Genomic DNA, 23,916 nt, shown 5'->3' with positions numbered 1-23,916 from the left:
TAGTTTTCTTTTCCATTATTTTTCCTTTCAGAGTGAATTGTATTGGCTTGTTTTCATGTTTTTTCTTTATGGTGGGTCTTTTATTTCCATTATTTGTATGTTTTCTTCATATTCTTCAGAGATAAGGCCTATCTTCCGCCATTGGTGATTTGTTATCTTTTTTCTGTTTATTGTGTCTGTTATGATTTCATTCAGTTGTTTGTTGAGTTTTTGCATTAATCTGGGCCTGTATCTCTTTCATAAATTCTGTCACATCTGTATGTCCAGATGGAGTACTTCTGCAGGTCACTGTTGACGATGAATCTCCTCCACATCCTCCTGTCTTGGGCTGTCACCACATCCAAGTTCTTCATCCTCAAGTCCTCTTCTACCAGCTCCCTCCATCTCTCGTTTGGCCGCCTACACTTTCTCCTTCCTTGCACATCCATATACATGACCCTTCTTCCCACATATTCGTCCTCCCTCCTCATCACATGACCAAACCATCTCAACCTTGCCTCCTGTATTTTCTCTCCTAAGTTCGTAACTTTCACCGTTCCCCTCACATAGTCATTTCTCAGACGATCCTTTCTGGTCACCCCGAAAATCCACCTAAGCATTCTCATCTCTGCTACTTCGATACGTCATAGCTGGCCTCACTACTCTCCTATGTATATACTATAGATTTTGCCTTTCAGATTGATCAGCACCCTCTTATCGCATAACACTCCAGCCATCTCCCTCGAGTTCCTCCAACCCGCTTGTATCCTGCATCCCACTCCCTTCTCAGCTCCTCCATCTTCTTCTTCCACTGTTGAACCTAAGTATCTAAAATCCCTCACCTTCCTGATGACATTTCCTTCCAGCTCCAGATCTGTCTCCTGGCTGCCGCCCACTGTGCAACACATATACCCTGTCTTACTTCTGCTCAGTCTCATACCTCTCTCTTCCAGTAGTTTTCTCCATCTTTCCAGTTTAGTTCCCGCTTCTTCTCTTGAATCTGCACACAGCAAGATGTTATCTGCATACAACATTGTCCAAGGCGCATCTTCTCTCACCTCCTCCATCAGAATGTTAAACAGAAACGGACTTGATGCTGACCCTTGATGCAAGCCACCTGTTACTTGAAAACTTTCTGTCTGTCCAAGACAGGTCCGAACACTTGTCTTCACATTTCTGTACACCTCCCGCACCAACCTGACATATTCTCCGGAACCTTCTTCTCCCTCAGACACCTCCAGAATTCTTGCCTTGGCACTCTATCGTATGCTTTCTCCAGGTCAATAAATGCCAGATGTATCTCCCGTTGTTTCTCTCGAAACTTTTCCATCATCTGCCATAACCCAAAGATAGCATCTGTTGCTGATCTATCAGGCATGAAGCCAAATTGTTCCTTTGCAATCTCCACCTCCTTCCTCAATCTTCCATCAAGAACCCTTTCTAGGATTTTCATTGTGTGGGACATCAATTTTATTCCTCTGTAATTTTTACAGTCTTGTGCATCCCCATTACCCTTGTAGATGGGGACAAGAGTACTCTCCCTCCATTCCTCAGGTAATTTTCCTGTTGGCAAACTTTTATGAACAGGTCCCACAGCAGGTCAATTCCCTCTTCCCCAGTGCTTTCCATGCCTCCACTGGAATCCTGTTGGGGCCCACCGATTTTCCATTACTCATCCACTTCGTTGCCTCCATCACTTCCACTCTACTGATGTTCTGCACCATCCCCTCAGAAGTCTGTCCATCTTCTCTGTGAATCTTTGCATTTTCCTCATTCAAAAGTCCCTCAAAGTATATTCTCCATCTGTTTCTTATGTCTACATCCCTCCATAATACTCCTCCTTCAGCATCTTTGATCTGCCTCACATGTAAGATGTCCTTTGCTGCTTTATTTCTATATTTCGCTAGTTGGTAAATTTTTCTCTGTCCTTTCTTTGTTTCTAATTGATCATACAGATCTTGATATGCCATGGCCTTCGCCTGCGCCACAACTCTCTTGGTTTCTTGCTTTCTCTCTCTATACACCTCTCTCTCTCTCCTCTTCCACTCTTGACTCATCCCACTTCTGCTTTGCCTTCCTCTTAGCTGTCACTGCCACTTGTACATTATTATTTCACCACCAACCCTCCTTCTGCTCTCTAATCTTTCCAAATGTCTCACCAAACACCTCGATTGCACAGATCAGGATTACTTTTGAATTATGTTTCCACTCTTGTAGACTTTCCAGTCCATCCGAAATGCTCTCTAACACCCTCTCCCTAAAACGATTTCTCACACTCTCTTCTCTTAAGCAAAACCGCTTAATTGTCTTCATCCAATGGCTTCCAGAGGTTCTTTTCTTCGATCTTATTTTAACGTCTGCGTACATTCTGCGGAATTACTTTACAATTTGTCACAACCTTAAGATGTTTTCTTCTAGTCAAAATGTAGTCAATTTGTGAACTGTTGTTACTACTCCTAAATGTTCTTCCCTCTTGTAGAAAAACGAGTTCACAATTGTCAGATCAAATGCTACTGCAAAGTCCATAACCCTCTCTCGTTCCTGGTTCATCATTCCCACTCCGTGGCCACCATGCACCCTTTCGCAGTCTCTATTCTGTCTCCCTATGTGTCCATTCAAGTCTCCCCCGACAGTCACCATCTCGTTTTCTTCCAGTTCCCTCATTTCTTCATCTAACACGTTCCAGAACTCATCTTTCTCCTCTGCTGTACAGCCAACTTGCGGGGCATATACACATCATACGACCACCTGCTCTTCTCCAAGACCCAATTTCATTTGCATGATCCTGTCGTTCCTTCTACCTACTTCCAGTACTTCGCCCTTCATTCTGCCACACATCACAATTCCTACACCATTTCTTCCCTCGTTATTCGCTCGAGAGTAGAACAATTTATATCCATCTCCCAGTTCCTTTGCTTTACCCCCATTTCACCTTGTCTCTTGCACACATAAAATGTCCAACTTCCTCTTCCTCATCATGTCTGCCACCTCTCTTCCCCTTCCAGTCATGCTTCCAACATTCAGTGTTCCCACTCGCAACATCCTGTCCACCTGCTGGGCTCGCTTCTTTAACCGCATCCGCCCTTGATGCGGTAGTCCTTGTTCGCTTTTCGCAGCTGTAAGGCGATGTGGCTGCGCGTCGCTTAAGGGGTACGCCTTAGCCCTTATATCATTTTCTCTTTGACTCATATCATAGCTAGAGCTGGCAGTGAAGTTTTACGACCGGATGCCCTTCTTGACATGAACCCTCGCCATTTATCCGGGCTTGGGACCGGCACCTATTGAGGCTAGCTTGCCTCCTTCGGTGGCTGCATAAGACGAAATGACTTAGCAAGATAAGAAAGATTCACCCCTAGCCCTCGAGTACTCTAATAGCATCAGGGGGAAGGAGCAAGAAGAGGAGAAAGAAGCAAAGAAAGACGGGGAGGGACCAGTCTTCAGAATAATATAACAGATGTATATTACATGAAGTAAGACATGGTCCAGCATCTTGTTCCTCTAGTTTGCCATGCCCGTACTCACTAAAGTGAGCCCTTGAGGTGATGGAATACATTGTTGTTATAATTATAATTGCTTCGGTTATTGTTATGTTTCTATCCTTTAGCCAGAATAGTGTGTGTTCGGGACCAGTCTTCAGAATAATATAACAAATGTATATTACATGAAGTAAGACATGGTCCAGCATCTTGTTTCTCGGGTTTGCCATGCCCGTAGTCACTAAAGTGAGCCCTTGAGGTGATGGAGTACATTGTTGTTATAATTATAATTGCTTCGGTTATTGTTATGTTTCTATCCTTTAGCCAGAATAGTGTGTGTTCTGTGATCGGTTCTTTGTGTTTTATGAATTTCTGAACAGTGTTCCTTATTGGAGAAGCATGGGGGCAGTATAACAATATATGATAAAGTATTTCTGGTTCAGCGCAGAAGTAGCATTTGGCTGGGGCTTGGAGTGGAATACCTTTGTATGCGCACCATAATCTGGTGAGTAGGCAAGCGTGGTGAACCTTGTAATAAAATGTTTTTAATTTAGGGTGTATAGGTAATCTGAATGCCTTTTTGAGTACATTGGATGATTTAATTTTACCTTTTTCAAACTCTCGGTGTTGTGGTATAACTGCTCGCGTGAGAGTGAGCAGTTTTTGGTTTCATTTTGAGGAATTCATTTATTGTTTGCCATTCGATTGTGGAAGGGAACAAATTATTTTGTGGGGCATTATTCTTTGCATGTAGTGTATGATATATGCACTTCATGCTTTGTGTTCCAAGTAAGCTCTCTCTATGATTTTTGCTTTTGCACTTAGAGTTTTTAAATGTACATTTATTAAACCAAGTCATCCAGCTTCTATATCATGAAATATTATACACCTTTATGGGTTCGTATTTCGAATCCCAAATAAATTTTGTACAATCTCTGTGAATTTTGTCAACTTCGTTGCCATTGTAATTAATGTTGGCTACAAGGTATCATATTTTTGATAGTAAGAACTGGTTACATATTTTTGCCCTGCTTCTAATTGATAATTGTTTGGGTCTCATTTGTGAAATTTTTTTTTGTAATTTTGTAATGAACTACTTCCCATTTCTTGTAATGATGGATTTGGTACCCTATGATGATTCCTAAAAGAGGGAAGTGTTCATTGATTTTAATTTCGTTCGGCATGGTTGGCTTATTTGCCCACCTGCCGACGAACATCGCGTGACATTTATGAAAGTTGAATTTTAATGCGGATTCCTTTTCAAAAGATTTAAATATATTACAAGTAATCACGAAGGACTCGGCTGTGGTTAGCGTTAACGTAACATCGTCGTTATAGCTTAGTACTTTTGTTTTATCTTCTTCTCCTATATGAGTACCCGCTAAGCCGGGATGTCCCGATATCGCTCGTATTACCGGATCTAAGGCAAGAGCATTAGGATCATAGATAAGCTGTCTCCCTGTCTGACCGAGCAGTCAATTTTAACAGGTGCAGACAGTTTCTTGTTGATTATGAGTCGCGACTGTGCAGTGTTGTATATGTTTGTCAATAAATTTTGAAATTTCTTCCCCAAACCTTCAGCTTTAATGACTTCTTTCAGGTAGTGGTGACTAACCGAATCGAAGGCCTTTTCTATATCCAAACTTACCAACAGGCAAGGTTGTTGTGTTGCCTGGTAGTGTTCATATATACATCTAACTGTCAGAATATTATCTTCTATTTTTTTGTTTTTAACGCCGTAGGTTTGGGATTCTGATATTATTTTATGTATGTGTATTTGAATTCGTTGTGATATGATTTTGGATAAGATTTTGTAGTCTGTGTTGAGGAGTGTAATGCCTCTCCATTGTGAGTTTGCGTTGTTTGTGGTGTCTTTATTTTTTGGTATCAGTGTTATGTAACCGAATGTTGAAATATTCTGGGATGCATTCCGAATTCTGTATTTCGTTCAGCATTTTCACAAATAATGTCTCAAATAGGGGATAGTAAGCTTTATAAAATTCCGCAGTGAGATCATCGGGTCCTGGAGATTTGTATAGTGACAAATCTCCAGGACCGTTTTTTTTTTTTTTTTTGTGCGTGTTCAGCCGGACCGTAAACGTTAATTAACGACACTATTTGATCTTCCCAGACTATTTCAACCTCTAGCACTCTGTATTCTATTAAAGTAGATGTGATATAATTGCATGCTACTTCTCTTACTTATCAAAGTCATTAAACCGGCAATGCCATTACTTTGGGCTTGTTCGCCAAGAATGTAGTAATGGCACTGCAGATTTCTGTGTAGTTTTTGTTCTGCTTCTGAATTTTTTTTAAATATGGTATCTTGTAGCATTACAATATCTACTTGGTTCTGGTATATTGTGTTTGTTAGCAATTTTTGTGAAACCTGGTTATTCAATCCATTGTAATTATCTTAATTGGCTTATTCTTCATTTTTTGTATATATATTAGCAGGCCTTATTTCTTTCTGTTTTTCCTTTTACATTAGGTACGAACTGGATTTTTTTAGGTCTCCTTGGAGTAGAAGCGCTGCTGTTTGCTTCATGTTTTCCCCTTTCGTCAGGTGCCATATTCTTTTCTTCCTCTTTTCTCATTGATACCTGATCTTTATCTGTTTCTAAACCAGTACTATTCGTTTCACTTTCTTCCGTTGTTTTTTCTCTTTCGGAATCCACTGGTTTTGATGGCACAATTGATATATTTTGAGAATCACCTCGCTCCGATTCCTCCTCGTTGGTGCCTATTTGGTTTTTTTTCTTCTAGATGATGTACAGTATTATTTTCTTGTACATCATCTACTGACTCTAGCTCTTCTTCTTGGTTAGGTTGGTTTACTGCTGGTCGTTTAACCAACATTGATGCATAAGTTTGTCCTTTACAGTCTTCCGTATCATATCCGAATCTTCTGCATCTATCACACTTAGGTGCCGTACACTGCTTTCGCAAATCCAAATTTTCCTGCATATGAAACATACCGGAGGTCGTCATAGAATTATGATTATTGTGGTCATTTTTTGAACCTTAATTACGTACGGTATATCTTCTACTTTTGTATTTTCGTTCAGAGTTATAGTTAATTTTTTCTTATTAGAGAGAACATGGGCCCACTCTTTATCTTTACGACTGTCGATATTTTCTAAAATATCAATTTTACCGAATTTTTCAAAGTGCATAGCTACTAATCTGTTTGATATTTGGGGGTGGGATAATCAGTGTATAACAATATCAATTTTACGTTATTTACTAATGGGTATTATTTCACATTTTAAATTACGAACAATAATTTCTCTTAATGTAACAAAATTGTCTTTCACAGATAGTGTTTAAAAGATATTAGAAACACATAATTATATTTTAACGCACCTAGGTGCCATACATCAGAACCTCTTACCTTTGCTTTTAAACCTCCTATTACATCCTCCTCTGTGTATGGGGCACTGGCAGAATCGCATTTCAATATACAGGCTTTTGTCTAGTCAAGTTCTTCGAGTAGGTTTAGCGAATTCAAGACATCCATTCCGATATCCTTAGAAATATTCGGCGACGTTTCTGGAGATTTCATTGTAGAGTCCTTTGCTTTATTGTCTTTTCCAATAGAAGTGGCCAAACTGGATACTGTAGAATTGCAGGGTTTAGTTACAGATTTAACTATAATAATAATAATAATAATAATAATCAGCTAACGCCATTCCTGTACATATAGGTAGTAGGCGAGGCCGTTTTCAGCCATATCTAACTTTTGGAGACTGAGTGGGCAGTTCAATCTCCACTGGTACCTACCCAATCACAGATAGCTAGCCCAAGGCTATCACTAATTAAGCGGCACGCAGTGAAGAGTGACAGCTCAACAAGTCCCGCCATCTCGTGGTCCCTAACCTTAACATTCGTATTTAATATCTGAAATAATGTGGGATCCACGGTCGATTTTCTTGAGTTTACGTGACGAAAAACCGAGTTTCCGGGAGAAAAAACCCGCTTGTCCGTGCGAGAGATCGACTAACTCGAGAACCGGTCGAAAAAAGGCTTAGAAAAATTTCATCTAGTCGCCGACTAGACTCGAAATCAAGTCTTCCTTCGTGCAGTCAAGCGCCGTGGTGTGCAGACGCCACATCGACTGAGCTACACAGGCTCAACAGATTTAAGTATGGTCGACATTCCTACGGCAATTACTTGCGGGAACACGGGCAATCACACTGGTAATCGGCTTAAGTCGAACTAATCCACTTACGATGGAAAAATAGCTTAGACACACCGAGCACAAAAAAAAAAACACGTCTGCACTGGTCGCTATCCACTACACATTCTATACGCCACATCCACTGAGCTACACAGGCTAATATAATTTTTGTCTATTAAAATTTTTACTCCTACCAATTGTTTATTTATTTTTATGTTAAAAGCTTCTTTACTGGCATTATAATTTTTTTTTTCTCATCATGGAAGCGTCATATGACTCAAGTCAGTTCGTAAGCTTCTAAATATGCGACGGGACAGGTCATGTACCTCGAGCAGAATTTTATTATTATTTCAGCCTTTCAGGAGAAGAAGCCAAATCCATGACTACGACATTAACTCTTTCTAGTCTTATCTCTTTTAGAGATAGGACTAGAAAGAGTTTTTTTTTTTCACAAATAAGTGGTGTTGCTCTCCAAAATGAAACTTGAATTTAAGCAAAGACCCCAGAAAAAATGATTGTAAAGTACACACACACACTATGTTCAAATAACAGTAGTTTTGGTTGGGATCATGATGTAGCCGAAGTTTTACTCTGTCAGAAATGCCATCCAATGTAGTGATTACAGAATGTGAGAACTGCCTACGAATTCAAAAATGTTTAATTTTTTGGATTAAAGACATTAAAATGAATTAATTTTATCATTGTAAAATTGAAGAAAATTGTGTTAATAAAATCAGAAATATGAAACACATGATGAATATTTGATAATCGTCTTCTTCATTGAGATCCCAATCGCCGTGCTTAATATTTATATCTCTCAATTGCTACCCTAAAGTCTAGATCTGTTCTTCGGTCTTGACTACTTTTTTGAGATCGTCCTTTTCCCATTTGGTTTACAAAATGCAGCTCATCTAATTGATAATAAGGTGCAAACAACTGGCTATGCTACCTTTAATCAATGTTTTCAAATCAAGCATGACCAACCCAGTGTCTTCTAGTTTGTTACTTTATTATTATGAATTTTCTTTATACCTTTATACTTTTGAGCAGCACGAACGAGCCTAGGTAGAAATGAGTTTTCTAGGAAACAACAAAACAACAAATAATATCCTTGTTGTCCAGAGAAAATTCTTTTAGAAATTTGTCATTACTAAAAGGATCAACAACAAAGAATCCTTCCTTCCCCAACTTTGCCAGTTGGTATGAAACCGATTAAAAAAAAAAAAAATCCCCATTTTTGTAATAGCCGTGAGTAGCTCGATTCATATTTATCAAAAACAATGAATTTTTATGTGCAGAACTCCACTTCCCCCCCCTCCCTTTGAGATTTTCAGGATGCCATTAAGTCTTCGAGTCTTTTAATGATATTTAAATACGAATGAAAAGTTTATCTGTCTATCCTTTAAAAATATTCTCGTGAAGTCTGAGTGCACTATCATAGCAGTTCAGTGACTATAATGTCGTTAGTTCCTCAATCCGGTTTTGCAAAACTCATCGAATTAGAAAATTTACATCGAACTGACTGTTGTTTAGTGTGAAAAAAAAAAAAAAAGATGTTATACACTAGACAGAACCTGCCATCCATTTTGATACAGATTTTAATTTGGTAATTTCTCCAAGGTAAGCAATACTAATATTTCTTGTGGACGTTTCTGGTTTTGGCTATCATCAAAGAAGTGAGAAATTCTGTGATTTAATAACAATAGTACAATGCTGTTTTGCACGATGAAGAATTTTATGAAATTTACATTGATTGGGCTATTGTGAAGCGTTATACTCTATTTTCTCAACTGAAAATGTCAGAGAGAAATTGCTATCCATTTTGATACAGATTTTAATTTGGGAATTTCTCCAAGGTAGGCAACGCTACTGTCTAATGCAGATTCATATCTTATTTGGTACTGCCCATAGTGAATTTAATTATTTATGATGGTGTTTTGTATAGGATTTATTTATTTAAACAGTGTATACCTACTTTAAATTGAGTATCGCTTATGATGTATTGCGCTGCTCGTCAATTGGAGCTGAACGCTTCTTTAATGAATTATTAACAATATTCAGCAGTGAAAGGTTGACATCGGCAAGTTCACTCTTCACATCTACATTTTATTTGTTCCTAATAAGGTATTTGAAGTTTTATAATTATCACATGTTAACATACCTTATTGTCTTTATATAATTTATTTATTTGATATTTTTATTTTGCTTTTCCCAAAACGTAAGGTATTCTTAGAACTGTGCTGTGATTCATGTTTACTTTCTTGTTAGGGCTAGTTTGTTCAGCATGATTATTGGTCTGATAATCTGCTTATTATTTAGTAATTTGTTTATTTTTACTGATACATTTTATTGGATGATATCACGTTATGAAATAACGTTTACTGTATTTGCATAGTTTCCTAATACTTTATTGAATGAGGTTTCCTATTTCACGTGTTTTCATCGACGTGTGTTGGTTTCTGTTTTTGTCCTTCGCTAATCTGATGTTGTAATTGAAAAGATTTTTCTTGATTATTAATAGCTATCATAGTAGTTATTAATAACTAATATATTCTTAGTGAACTATTTATTTTATTGACATTATTGGATATTTTATTAAATGTAAATAAATTGACTGGTTGATTATCAGATGTGAACTTTGTGAGTGCTCTTAATGTTCATGTTATTTGTTTACCCTTAATTATTGAATAAACAATCGAAGTTATTAAAGATTTGATATTAAATTACATTAATACGACAAATGCTTTTTAGTTTTTATTTTAATAGCAGCATTTATTAACAAAAGAAAAAGTAATATGATGCTGAGAAATTGGGCACGTTTATAAACCTAAAATTTAATTCAAGTTCAGTTCTGCAGATGCCTGTGCTTGGAAATATATGTATATGTACCTTGAAAGTTGTCAGAGAAGTGCACTTTCAAGGTTATTAAAATGCATAGAATTGCCATATCAGTTTCTTTCGCGTTTAAGGTACATCCTTGATGAGTCTATGACTCCAGAAGAGTTGATGTAATAAATAATGATAATTATTATTATGCATCTTATACTTCCTACCATTTTTGCATTGCTTAGACTGGAACAGGTCAATGGAGTTGTTATATATATCTTTAGGTGAATATATATGTTAGGTTTGGTATGATTACAGTTAATAAGTAGATAGACATTAGATTTTAGGCTCACATTAAAGGTATTTTATTTTATTTATTTTGATTAAAGATGTATATTTATTAGTTTTATTCACCACAGCCTTCTATGTTTAATCTAGAAAAAAAATAAGAAAATTAAAATTTTTAGATTGTTTAAATTTCAGAATTAAAAAAAAAGAGAGATTTTATTCTATTTATTTATTTATTTATTATTATTATTTTTAGTGTTTACAGAAGCATCAGTATTCAGCCTTCACAATCTAAAATTGAACCATTTAATACAGATAACAATGACCAGAGGCAGCTTGTTGCCATAGTAACAGTGGAAGTTCCTGACTTCCAAGTTTCCTAGTGACATTATATGTACATATTATACTATGCACATATTATATGTACATATTACTCTGTGAACTGAATATTGCATTTTTTTTTTCTCCCACTTACAAAACATTGTAAATGTATAGTACATTTGTACTTTGGGTGTGCTAAAAATTAAAAATTTTTCTTAACATTTTATTTTTTTATATTTTAATTTATTTTGCATATAGTATGGAAATCTTCACTCAAGAAGCCAAAGTGGTGGTCTCACACCTGGCAGTGAAATTCATCTTCCACCTAAAGTGAATAATGAACGCAGTAATGGACTGTAATATGTGAAGCAATCTGTTGTAGTATTTAGTCAATGTGTGAATAGACAAACAAGTTAGCAGCAGTTTTCTTGCTGCTAACTTGTTTTAATGCTTTTAATAAAAGTTAACAAGTGAGCAGATTTTTTCTTTCTTCTCATATTTCTTCCCACAATACTAATTTACTGTGATTGAATAGAAAAGTGAGAAGAAAACTAAAAATTCACTGGCCCTCTACCATGGCAGTAAATGTCAGTGACAATAATAATTAAGAAATAAAAATTATATAAATGTATTTATAAGGTAAATTTTCATTCTTATAAAGAATTATTTAAAATGAATAATGAATGAAATGAATGTTCTGTTACTGCAGCTTCATAATTTTAGGAAATCATCTTGAACATTGGTGTGACTGAACCTTTTTAATACACTTTCCTGAGTATCAGTTTATAGATTTTTATTCAAGCAAATGTGTTTCTCTTAGGGATCATTCATAAATCTCCTAGGCCATAGATGGCGAACCTATGGCAAGCGTGCCAGAGGTGGCACGTCCAAGAATTTTGCTGGCACACCAATTTCGATTTACAGGTGATATGCTTACTAGGGGGCTCCACCCCCCCCCTGATGCCCATAGCACCCCCCAACCCGAGTTCCGGACTGTTAGGCGATTCTCCTTGAATTCTGATCACTCGAATTTTGAAGACTCGAAAGGGGAGTTCCGTCCCCCTGGCACCCAACCCCCTGAGTTCCAGACTGGTATGCCGGTTCTCCTTGAATTTTGAAGACTCAACACTCAGGGTAGCCCTTGAGTTTCAAAATGTTTCATATAACTTGACAAAAAACGTGACACAAAAACGCTTATCATTTTATATCTATAGGGTTAGTTATTACAATATGTAAAGTTAAATTTTGTTTTACACGAGAGAGCAGCTATGAAGACGTGCACATGATTGGTGCAGTATTAACAAAAGATCACGCAACCCAAAGACAAATGCAACTGACAAGTGTTCAGTTGCATTTGATAACATAACAACATCCACATTATATATACAGGGTGTTCGGGATAAATTTGACGTATTTATAATTAATTATATTTTTCCGTAAGTTACATGTATTAACACACACTTCTCTTCATTTAAAAGTTTGGACCCTTCTTCATTCATATACAAGATGTCAGAAAGGATGGATAGCTGGAACCCACCTGAATCATGGAAGAGAATAACTTGTATCATGATGATTCGTGCCCGCCATCAAAATAAGGATATTACGACTGCTGCCCAATGCTCCCTGAATACAGTAAAAACAATCAGGCATGAACTAGAGACTTGCAATGGTGACTACGAGGATGTAGCAAGAAGAAAGATCCCTAGCAGACGATCTGATTGCGTTCGTACAGCAGAATTCCTCGCAAATCTGCAGGAACAGGTGTTGAAGAACCCTGGCATTGGAATTCGGGCTTTGTTCGTGGAGTTGCTAACTGTAGTCAAGCCCTGGATAACAAGGGTAGCCAATGGTAGGCCGTATGTATGGCAGCAGGATTCGGCCCCTTGCCACACCTCTGGGAAAAGTCAAAAATGGTTGTCTGAAAATTTCTACGACTTCACCAGTCCAAATGTTTGGCCTCCAAACTCCCCAGACCTTAACCCCATGGATTATTTTGTATGGGGCGCAGTTGAAAAAGACACCAATCGCACTTCCAGTAATACAAAAGCCCAGTTAATGGATAAAATTAAAACAGTTTTTGCGGCCCTTCCCAGGGAGACTGTAGCATCAGCTTGTTCGAGGTTCCGAAGCAGAATTGAAGCTGTGATCGATGCTAATGGTGGTTATTTTGAGTAAATCTTGTTGATAGTATTGTAATTAACTCTGCCTGTAATGTTTTTTTGTCAATTCATTAAATTTAATAGATACAAAGAAGATTTTCTTTTTCCTTACGAAACTGTCAAATTTATCCCGAACACCCTGTATATTTCTTAGTTTTAACACATTCACGATGGGGTATCGTTTATCGTTCCGACGGAACTTCTTATTACTGGTGAGCTCAACTCATACAAAGTTTCAACCCTTGGTTGAATTGTTTGAGCTGGCAGGCGAACTCACACATGCATTGTATGTACAGTGACCCTATTTTTTTTGGGTCACTGTACATACAACAAAAAAAAACAAGTTGCGTTTATTTGTTTCACTAAAACTAAAAAGCTTATTGTAAAATATAAGCATATACATAGCATTTTAAATGATCATATTATTACTTAAAAAATTTTAATTTGGATACTTTTCATAAGAATGAACTTTTTTAATAAATCAGGTTTGTGTTTTAAAAATTCATAAAACTGTATACAATTCATGTCAAAGTTCCATTTGGTATAAATTGCATGCTTTCAATGTATCGATTTTTAATTGGGTTTTTTGACTGGTCCACATATTGTTCACTAATGAAAATACTCATGCAGTGGAGACATTAGATCCAGGGCGACATAAGCAAAAGTCAACGCTTATTAAAATGTTTTTAAAAGATACATGTTTATCTGCAAAATATTTAAAATTTTCAACCCATCTATGTCGGCAGGACTCGTCATTTTGCCGCCATTCTTCGATCTTTTCACTGGTAACATAACTTTTAATACACAAAACTTCATCAAATAGTTCGCCGTCATTTATATTTAAGTTCTGGTGACTGGAAATGAACAAAACTTTCCTCGATCTTCACCAGCAGAGGGATTTCTCATAATAAGACCCATTCAAATACTTTCATTTTCACGAAACAGCTGTCCCAGTTATTTAAATAATCAATGCAGGTTTGGTAAAATTTATGAATTGCATCTTTAAATATGTTGGCATCAATATTCAATTTACTATTTCAATTCACGAAATAAAGGACAAAATCGCCATTTTAGAAAAAATAATAAATCTAAAGGACAGAGCAGTGAAATAAAGGATTGTCCTCTTAAATAAAGGACGTATGGTCACCGTAATTATATGGCATGTTTCAATTCGTGGTAGAATTTTATTTGAAGTTAGCCTTTGTGATCTGTCATAATGACATCGAGAATTTCAAATGCAATAAAACAAACACTTACTTCATGTAATTGAAAAATTGACAATAGTTTTTAGTTAGATACTGTGTTTGCCAGTATCTAACTAAACATGTGATTTTGCTTGGGTCTATACAGCATAGTTTCTGTGGGAGGGTCACAATACTAGTGCAATTAGAGATAGCTAGAATAAAAATGGCACTAACTAATGAATCACACTATTTGTTGAGAAATATATTACACAGACTGCGAAAGCATCTGTACCTTATTCAGGGATACAGTAAAACTACACTTGCATTTTTCTTGTTTTTCTTGCATCTGCAGTATAATGTCTGTTGGAGAGGGCGTGTTGTTACTGCTTGGAGCGAGTTACTATTGCCTCGATGTGAACATGTTTAAACATTTATCGTGTGCGAGGTAATATGCAAAACTTTTTGATGTCTTTTTTCATAAAGTAAAATCAGGGGTGCGAGTTATAAGCGAGGGCAAGTTATATTCAAGTAAATATGGTAAGCATTTCACAGACAAGTTGACATCCTTCTGCTGCTTCTGCTTCCCCTGCTCAGCTGACTTCTATGGTGAGTTACAATGCATAAACACTTTTCTCACTACCCTTTTTTTTTTCCAAACCAACATCATTAAAATCAATTTAATAATACAATAATAAATTTTATACTAAATAATATTATAAATTTATATATAAATAAATATTATAAATAGAATAAAATATTATTTATAAAATATTATATATTATAAATAAATTAATTAATTTTCTATTAATTTTTCTCCTACTAAAAACTGCCCGGCATGTCATCAACTCAATATGCAAACTTTTGGCACGTGCACATAAAAAGGTTCGCCACCACTGTCATAGGCAATTTTGCCCATCTATGCACACAAGCCATGCAAAGTTTTGGAGAAACTCATGATTGCTCTTGACATTTCCAAGGCATTTGATCCAATTTAGCATTTACTCCACCTTGCTATACCACCATTACCATCTTATACTCTGCCTTCTATTTTTTGTAATTGAGTTTTTCTGTTTTTTTGTTGGTTGTTCGTTGTATGTCATGGCAGATGATTTCCTCCCTTCATGTTTCGCTGTCACTGTCAAGGCACCAAATTTTTGTAGTTTTCCCCCGCTTTTCCTCCTATCCATTATTCAGAATTAGAATTAGTAATCAGAATTTTGCTGATGATACTATGCTCCATTTCATTTCTTAATTTGACAAACTTTTCAGTGCTTAAATGGGCAAGCATCAAGTTTTCCATAACTAATACCTTAAATACTGATCTCCTTACTGTTTTCCAGTGGATGAGGATAATTTAATGAACTTCAGCAGCACTCAAAATAGTCTCTCTTTTTTTTTTTTTTTTTTTTTCATAAGAAAGATCTCACTTCATTCTCATATAATTTTCATATATTCAGATTTCTCTAGCTCTTTGCCTGTACAATCACATCACTCCTCAGCTTAAAAAAAAAAAAAAAAAAAACATGGTGTCTTCTTTTATTCAAGCCATGTTGCTTTTCTTGCACCATTCCTGTCACTGTATAAATCCCAATTATATCTAACTTAAATATTGTTCTCACATCTATTGCAAAACTTGTTCTTGTCACATGTACACATCCCACATGTCGTATAAATTTTTGAACGTCTTGCTTGAGATTGATATTTAAAATAAACAAAAGCCTACACTGCAGTCTGCAACATCTCTTAAAAAAAAATCAAGGCTCAAATTCTTTGAAAGTATCACATGCAGTAACTGGCTCACTGCTAGTTCAGCCTTCTGGTTCCTCACCAAATTATTGAATGCAACCACTTTTCTTCCAGCTGCCATCTGTACATCTGGAAAGTATGATTCCAACATCATCCTATGATAAAGCCTTTTTTCATTTCTCTTCTTTACTTTGTATTTATGGGCAACTAAGGCAAATCAAATCTCACTATCCAAGAACAGCTCGTTACATGCTCTGATATAAGGCAGAAAGACATCAGAAAGTGGTAAATGAATTTCATTGCCTGCTGTGAGACCTCCATCCCCACTTATTATTAATGGCTACTCCATGGAATCCTTAGCCTCATCGAGGGCTAAACATCATGCCAAGCCCTATCCAATATTTGCACAGTAATGGCACCCACAACAGACTGGCAACCTATTCCACTCAATTATCACCCTCCAAGTAAAAAATCTAGTTCTTACAACCGAAAAAGAGTATTAACTATACTCTTTCTCGGTTTCCAAGGATGGTCCTAATTCTCTCACCACCAGATGTGATCTGAAAAATTTTTTCTGTATTAATCTTGTAAAAACTCTTCAGTAATTTGTATGTCTCAATCATATTACTCCTTTTCCAATTGTAAACCAATTTCAGTATCCCACAAATCTTCAACATGTCATCATAAGGCTCATTCCATAGACCTGTTACTATCTTGGTCACTTGCCTCTGCATCATCTGCCTCCTCCTTCTCATTACCAAGAAACCCAGGTGACCAGATTTACATGCAGTAGTGTCAAGATAGGAACTTATCAAAGCTCTATAAAGAGGTATAATAACCTGCTGTCTCTGCTTGTTGGGGTATTCTTCAATAACCAGATAATTCAATGAGCTGCTTTAGCCACTTTTGAAATATATCCTCTAAACTTTTTACTCCCTGTTCGCTAGCACCCCGAAATCTCTGGCTTCATCAATTCTCTGGAGTACAATTCCATCAATGTAGTACATAGCTGGTAATCTTTTCATCCCAAAATGTATACCTTTATACTTTGCCACATTAAACTGATTTCCATTCTCCTTTGCTGAGACTGCCAGTCTATCCAAATCATCCTTCAAAATTTTAACATTATACATATTAACTATTGCTCTGTTTAATTTTGCATCATCACCAAACAACTGAATACTTCCTCTCAGATCCTTTCCTATATCATTAATGACCAAATGAAATAGTAGTAGCCCAAGAACAGAGCCCTGTTGCATGCCACTAGTCACAGGCCTTCTACTGGACCTGAATAAACTACTTTCTGATATCTCTTCATCAACCACCCTCTTATCCACTTCACCAACTGTATATCCATCCCCCATGTGCTGTAGTTTGCTGATTAGAATTCCATGTGGTATCCTGTCAAAAGCTTTTGCAAAATCCAGCAGCATCATTGTGAACTCATTACCTTTATCCAACTCAACTGTCACTCTATTGGAAACGTGGGCAACTTACTGAGGCATGACCTACCCTTCACAAAACCATCCCCTCATACAGTATCCCATTTTTATCTATCCATTCTTGTATTTTGTTCTTGACCAACTTCTCCAGTACCTTGACAATAATTCCTGTTATGCTGATCGGTTGGTAATTTGCTACATCAGGCTTGGAGTCTCCTTTATGCAATGGAATTCCCTCTTTCCATTCCCTTGGCACTATCTCAGAGCCAAGACTTAGATTAACCAACGAGATCAAAGTCCCTACCAGTTCCCTAGTGCCTTTTCGTAAAACTCGAGCTGGTATACCATCTAATCCCATAACCATGTTCACATCAAGTTTCTGTAATATGCTTTGCACCTTGAGTTCATTAACCTTATTTCCATATAAGCCTCTGCAATGTCTTTGACTAATGACATTCTCGTGGAAAGTGTTCACTCATTAATTCTATTTCGCCTGATTCCGTTACCTCCCTACCATTGGATTCATTAAAATCATTCTGCCATAAGCATTCTTCCTTTTACTTTGCAACATACCAAAAGAACTCTTCGGGATTATTGTTGGACTGCACTGCTAATTTCCTTTCATACTCCTCTGCTTTTGCCTTTCTTACCACACTGGTTAACCTTCTGGCTTGTGCTTTGTATTGCTCATGCATGTGCCTGCTAGTCACTTTTTTCTTGAATTCCCTCCACAAAATTTTATCTTTTTTTTGTAGCTCAAGCTTAATGATAATTTAACTCCCATTTGATTTATTCTCCTAACTCTAGGAAGGCAGTCTGCTATCACTTCACTTAAATGCTTCTTTACCACTTCCCATGCATTATCAACACTTACTCCTTGTAGTGTCGCATGCCTTATCACTGATCTAAGCTTGTCATACTCACCAGCCTTGTAATCCCCCCCCCCCCATCTTAACTGAAGAGTTTGCACAGCCACCTCCTAGGTCAGACTGTGATCACTCTCACCAATTGGTGGCAGTGTGGTCATATGTGGTAAGTTGTGTAGTGTTAGAAACAGCTCCGGAAAGATAAGTGCTATTTTGAATAATAATTGGCAATATTTCATGAATTTTGGGGTTGTACTATATATTTTTGATCAAGTGTGTCTGCTTGATTTTTGGTGTGAATTCTGCCTGATTTATTTGTTGAAATTGCCTTTTTTAAGTATAACACGATAGTGGTCACGAGGTATCAACCACACTGGCATTGACCAGTGCGACTAGGCGAGTGCCACGAAAATCAAGTGGCATTAATGTCATAGACTTTTGAAAAAAGATTTGATGTCATGAGTGCAATATGTATGCTTGGTAGAGTATAAGAGATGTGATTGTGGAGAGAAAGAGAGAATGAACGAGAGATGAGAGAAACTATGGCTTTGTCGGAATTGTGATATATTATTAGATCACAAGACAAAGAATGCGAAACTGACTGAAAAGATAGAAGATAGTGTATATGAAAGAAACGGAAATGAAACGAAAGCCAGAGAAACTGAGGGAGTGAAAGAATGCAAGGATGTAGAAGCAAAAATTAGTGATAAGGGAATGAAAGTATGACTGAGGAAACAGAAGCAAGGTGTGGCAGAACGAGAGGTAGGAGTGAGAGAGAGAGTGAAATTGTTGGAATGCAAGATATAATGAAACAGTTACTAAAAATGAAATGAGAAATATGCAGAGTGATATTAGACATCTAGTGAAAACTAATGAAAGTGTGCAAGAGAACAGAATGAAAGAAAAAAGAGTACAAGAGGTGAGATTCCACAATAGCAGTATATGGAGACTCCATAATTAGAGGATTAGTTACTGAGAGAGTCTATAAGATCTGCTATCCAGATGGAAGAATGAGTAGGATAATTAAGGCATCAGACATGAGGAAGAAATGAGCACGAGAGTTAGCTGTGATTGTGGATATGAATGATCTAAGTGGACATAAAGAGGATGTGAGGATGAATATCAGGAGTCTCTTGAGAATAGTGAAAGATAACAGTGTAGTAGGAAAGGTTCTCAGTGTGTTGTCGAAGTATGACGATGATGAGTTGCAATGGAGAGCCAAAATCATGAATAGTATGCTAGCGGAGCTGTGTGAGGAGAAGGGAGAAAGTGTTGCTGAATTTAAGTATAGTAGTGAAAGCGTAGTGAGAAATGAGCATGCGAGTTAGCCGTGATTGTGGATATGAATGATCTAAGTGGACATAAGGAGGATGTGAAGACGAATATCAGGCGTCTCTTGAGAATAGTGAAAGATAACAGTGTAGTAGGAAAGGTTGTCGAGGTATGACGATGATGAGTTGCATTGGAGAGCCAAAATCATGAATGGTATGCTAGCGGAGCTGTGTGAGGAGAACGGAGAAAGTGTTGCTGGATTTAAGTACAGTAGTGAAAGTGTAGTGAGAAATGAGCATGAGAGTTAGCCGTGATTGTGGATATGAATGATCTAAGTGGACGTGAGGATGAATATCAGGAGTCTCTTGAGAAGAGTGAAAGATAACAGTATAGTAGGATAGGTTCTCAGTGTGTTGTCGAGGTATGATGATGATGACTTGCAATGGAGAGCCAAAATCATGAATGGTATGCTAGCAGAGCTGTGTGAGGAGAAGGGAGAAAGTGTGCTGGATGGAAGTACAGTAGTGAAAGTGCAGTGTATGATGCGTGCAAGAGATCAGAAGAAAGAGATGAAAGAAAAAATCAGGAGAGTGGTATACGTGAGAGATGAAGAGAGAACGGGAATGCAAAGAATAGGGAAACGAGGGGGGGAAAGCTTAGGTGGACAGGGAGACTGCATAGGGAGTGGATGTTGAAAGTGGGCAGTGAATGTGAGAATGAAGATGGAGTATATTGCAATGTGGATCAGGAAGTTGAGATTGAGCAGATATATATGGTAAATGGTGATAAAAATGATTGGGTAAGTGTGGTGGGGGGAAATCACAACCAACGAGTGGCTTGGATGGGACTGGTTATAGATCTAAAAACGAACTGCTGTGTTTGTTTACAAATGCCAGTTATCTCAGAAATAAGAGGGATGAAATGGTTTCAGTGATTGAGTTTATTCTCCCCAAAATCATTGGAATGAAGATGATATCATAACAGGAATAGAAATGGAATGATACAGTATTTTTCATGAAGATAGAAAGGGCAAGAAGGGAAAGTGTGTGGGGAGGGGGAGTGCCTCTGATAGCAGGGAAATTAAGTCCACATGAGGTAGACATGAAGGAATGGTTATGGGAGCAGTATGGTGTAACGTGGAGGTTGAGAAGAAGGTGAATGTGGAGGGTGGCGATAAAGAAATGTATAAACATCTTGGATTAGTGAACAAAGGAAGGTAATTATTATGGGTGGTTATGGTGGTATTTATTGGAATGAAGAGATAATATTTGGAAAATGAATTTCTCAAGTTCTTGAGAGATAACTATCAGGCAGCATGTAAAGGAGGGCATGTGAGGATCAAGAGTTCTATATCTGATCATTTCATCAGTGGATGTAATTGTGAGGGGAGGGGGGGTTAACACACTTTCCTCCAGTACGCGAAAGTGATCAAGAAGTGATCACCTGAGTTGTGGCTAGTCACATGCAGGCTTTGTGAGGAAAGGACATGTGTTGAATTATAAGGCTTGTGACAAGCTTAGGAGACACTTGAAGCTGTAGTATGGAATGAGGAGTTGAATGGTAAGGAAATAATGGGAACAGACAAAGAAATACCTAACAGCATCGATGTGAGAATGTCTTTTGAAGGCCAAAAGGTTGAATAAGGTAGATGTAAAATGGATGAATGTGGAGCTTAAGCATGAAATGTGGTAAATGAAGGGACTTTGGAGGAAGTACAAGATGAATAATGGTAATAATCAGTTACACAAAGAGTATAAAGAACAAGTCAGGAAAGTGACTCACTTAGTAAGGAAAACAGAAGTAGTGTATGAGCAGAAATTGGCAAATCAGGTAAATAAAAACCTAGAGAGTTTTTCAGATATGTGGCAAGTAGAAGGAAGAATGAAGTAAGTGCTGCAGAAGATATTGTTGAGGTATTCAATGATCATTTTATAAGGGTGTTTCATCCTGATCAGGGTGGAATCATTAGAAACTTTAGAAAGTGTATAGGACATCAGGGCTTGAAAAGTGGATGAAAATTATGGGTTGAATGACAGATGAATGCCATCATACCAGTGAGAATAGTTGTTTCTGTGAGCAGCTGTTAGGGTCAGGTGAGTGGAAGCAATAGTCAGATTAACGAAAGGAGCAGAAATTGACTCCTTTGTAGTACCAGAGGATGCGAGGTTGGGAATGTTTGGAGGAGAGGCATTCTGTGGGAGGAGGAGATGTACAAGATTGCGGTTTTAGTTGCCAAGAGGAGTGTGACATCTATGGTGTATACATCACCTGTTGATCAAGGCTTTATTTTTAACACAACTCTCAGATCCATAACTTAAAATTGGTTTGAACACTGTCTTGTATACTGATATTTTCATGTTTTGGATAATTTCTCTCTTATTCCACATAAATTTATTCAATTGGCTCTCCACCATACCGGCTTTGTTTATTCTGTTATCTCTTTCCGAAGTTAATTTGCCATCTTCACTAAAAACTGTATCTAAATAGCCGAAATATTTTACTTGTTCTATGTAGATTTTCCATTGAGAATGGAGCTGAAATTTTCAGTATTCCTGCCTATTTACATAGTTTTGGTCTTTTTATTGCTGATTTTCATGCCAAATTTGTTACAGCTGTTATGCAGTTTAATTAGAAAATCTTGGAGGCTTGCACTTGGATGTGTTTAGGAGCACAACATTATGTGCATAAACAAAGTGCAAAGTTAGATATCTCCAATTTTGATATCAAGTTTAATGCAACTTTCTTTCATAATGCAATCCATATAGATGATGAACAGAAGTGGAGATAATATGTATCCTTGTCTAACACCTGATTTTACATCAAACTATCTTCCTGCATTTCCCTGAATTCTAACGGCTGACTGACAATTTACATATAGACTCTGTATTGATTGGTATAATGTTCCATTCACCTCATGTAATTGCATTCTTTTGAAAAGTTTTTCTCTGGGCAACTTGTATACTTTTTTCAGATCAACAAAACTTAAGTACAGATCCTTGTTATATTCCCAAGATTTTTCAACTGTTTGTTTTAAAGCAAAATATTTGATCTTGACAACCTCTGTTTGGTCTGAACCCAGCTTGTTGTTCTACAGGTTTCTTTTCCACAATTTTTCTCAACATCTCTTGAAGTATGCTTGTATAAATCTAACCTTGAACACTTAATAGAGAAATTACTCTGGAATTCTTGCATTCAGCATTATTCACTTTTTTATAGATGGGGACTGGGAGAGAGCTCTACTCCAATCAACTGGAATTCGATCTTCTGACCAAACACTGAATTATGCAGTGTAGCCACTGCAGAACTTATATTTCCATATTTAAGTATTGCTGGTTGAATATCACCTCTTTCAGCTGCCTTTCCACGTTTCAGGGTTTTGATGGCTTTTTCTACTTCAAGTATCGAAGTAGAAAATGATACTGTAGAAAAGTAGAAAATCTACTTCGATACTTGAAGTAGAAAATGATACTGTTCTGTCACTGCTTGTTTTGTTTCAATGTAATTACTCCAGACATCTAGTATATCCTTATCTTCAGTTTTCATGTTGATTTTATCATTTTTTATTCCTTTTACAATACCCTTTCCTCCATTTCTACAGTTTTTGAATAACCTCTTGAACATTTTGCCGCCACCTATATTCTTATCAAAATCTTTCCATAAGTTCTGTTTAGCTACTTTTACACATAGCTCTCTTATATTTTACACGCCATACTACAGGATTTTGTGATATGTGGTGCTTGTGAGATGTACACATTCTGGCAGTTGAATATGTGGCAGGTGATAGATAGGAGAGTGCATGTGCATGGAAAATATAAGAAGTAGAAAGAGCTTTGTGATTTAGAAATTAGCATAACACATCTTGTGAGCATTTCATCAGAAATGGCTGAATACTGAACAAGAGAGATGATTAACGTAATCAAGAGTGAGGATAACGAGTGGAATGCAAATGAAAAAAAAAATAAAAGTAGGGAGTGTAGTAAGTTTGAAACATCATGAAGTTTTTGAATATGGTGTTAATTGGGAGGATGAAAGTTGAGCAAGAGTAGGTAGCTTGCAGAGAGAGAGAGATAGGTGCGCTGAAAGAAGTAGAATGTATCGGGAATGAACTGAGAAGTATGAAGGACGAGATTAGGGAACTGGAAACAATGAATACGTAGGAATGAGAGAGAGAGTTATG

At 37.0% G+C, this 23,916-nt stretch overlaps 1 protein-coding gene across 4 annotated transcripts in view; it reads left to right on the top strand.

Moving 5' to 3' along the window:
* Positions 1–9,212: 9,212 nt before the first annotated feature.
* The window catches only part of LOC150108594 (lysine-specific demethylase 4C-like), a 366,824-nt gene continuing 352,120 nt past the window's right edge, over positions 9,213–23,916 (top strand). The window contains exon 1 of one of the 4 annotated variants that reach the window (XM_090390884.1): positions 9,213–9,255. Coding sequence is in view for 1 of the 4 variants with exons in the window: in XM_090390880.1 (XP_090247006.1) it covers positions 10,119–10,123 (5 nt within the window). In the remaining 3 variants the exon portion in view is untranslated. Of the gene's footprint in view, positions 9,256–9,287; positions 9,492–9,524; positions 9,760–10,104; positions 10,124–23,916 lie in introns of those variants that run through there. The other 3 variants (XM_090390883.1, XM_090390881.1, XM_090390880.1) reach the window with 3 other exon arrangements.

Source organism: Typopeltis vanoorti, chromosome 3 (assembly GCF_054136105.1).
Source record: "Typopeltis vanoorti isolate ZY-2024b chromosome 3, IOZ_Tvanoo_1.0, whole genome shotgun sequence".
Taxonomy (NCBI): Eukaryota; Metazoa; Arthropoda; class Arachnida; order Uropygi; family Thelyphonidae; genus Typopeltis; species Typopeltis vanoorti.
Note: the sequence above shows the minus strand (reverse complement) of the source record. Positions and strands in the feature narration are given on the sequence as shown.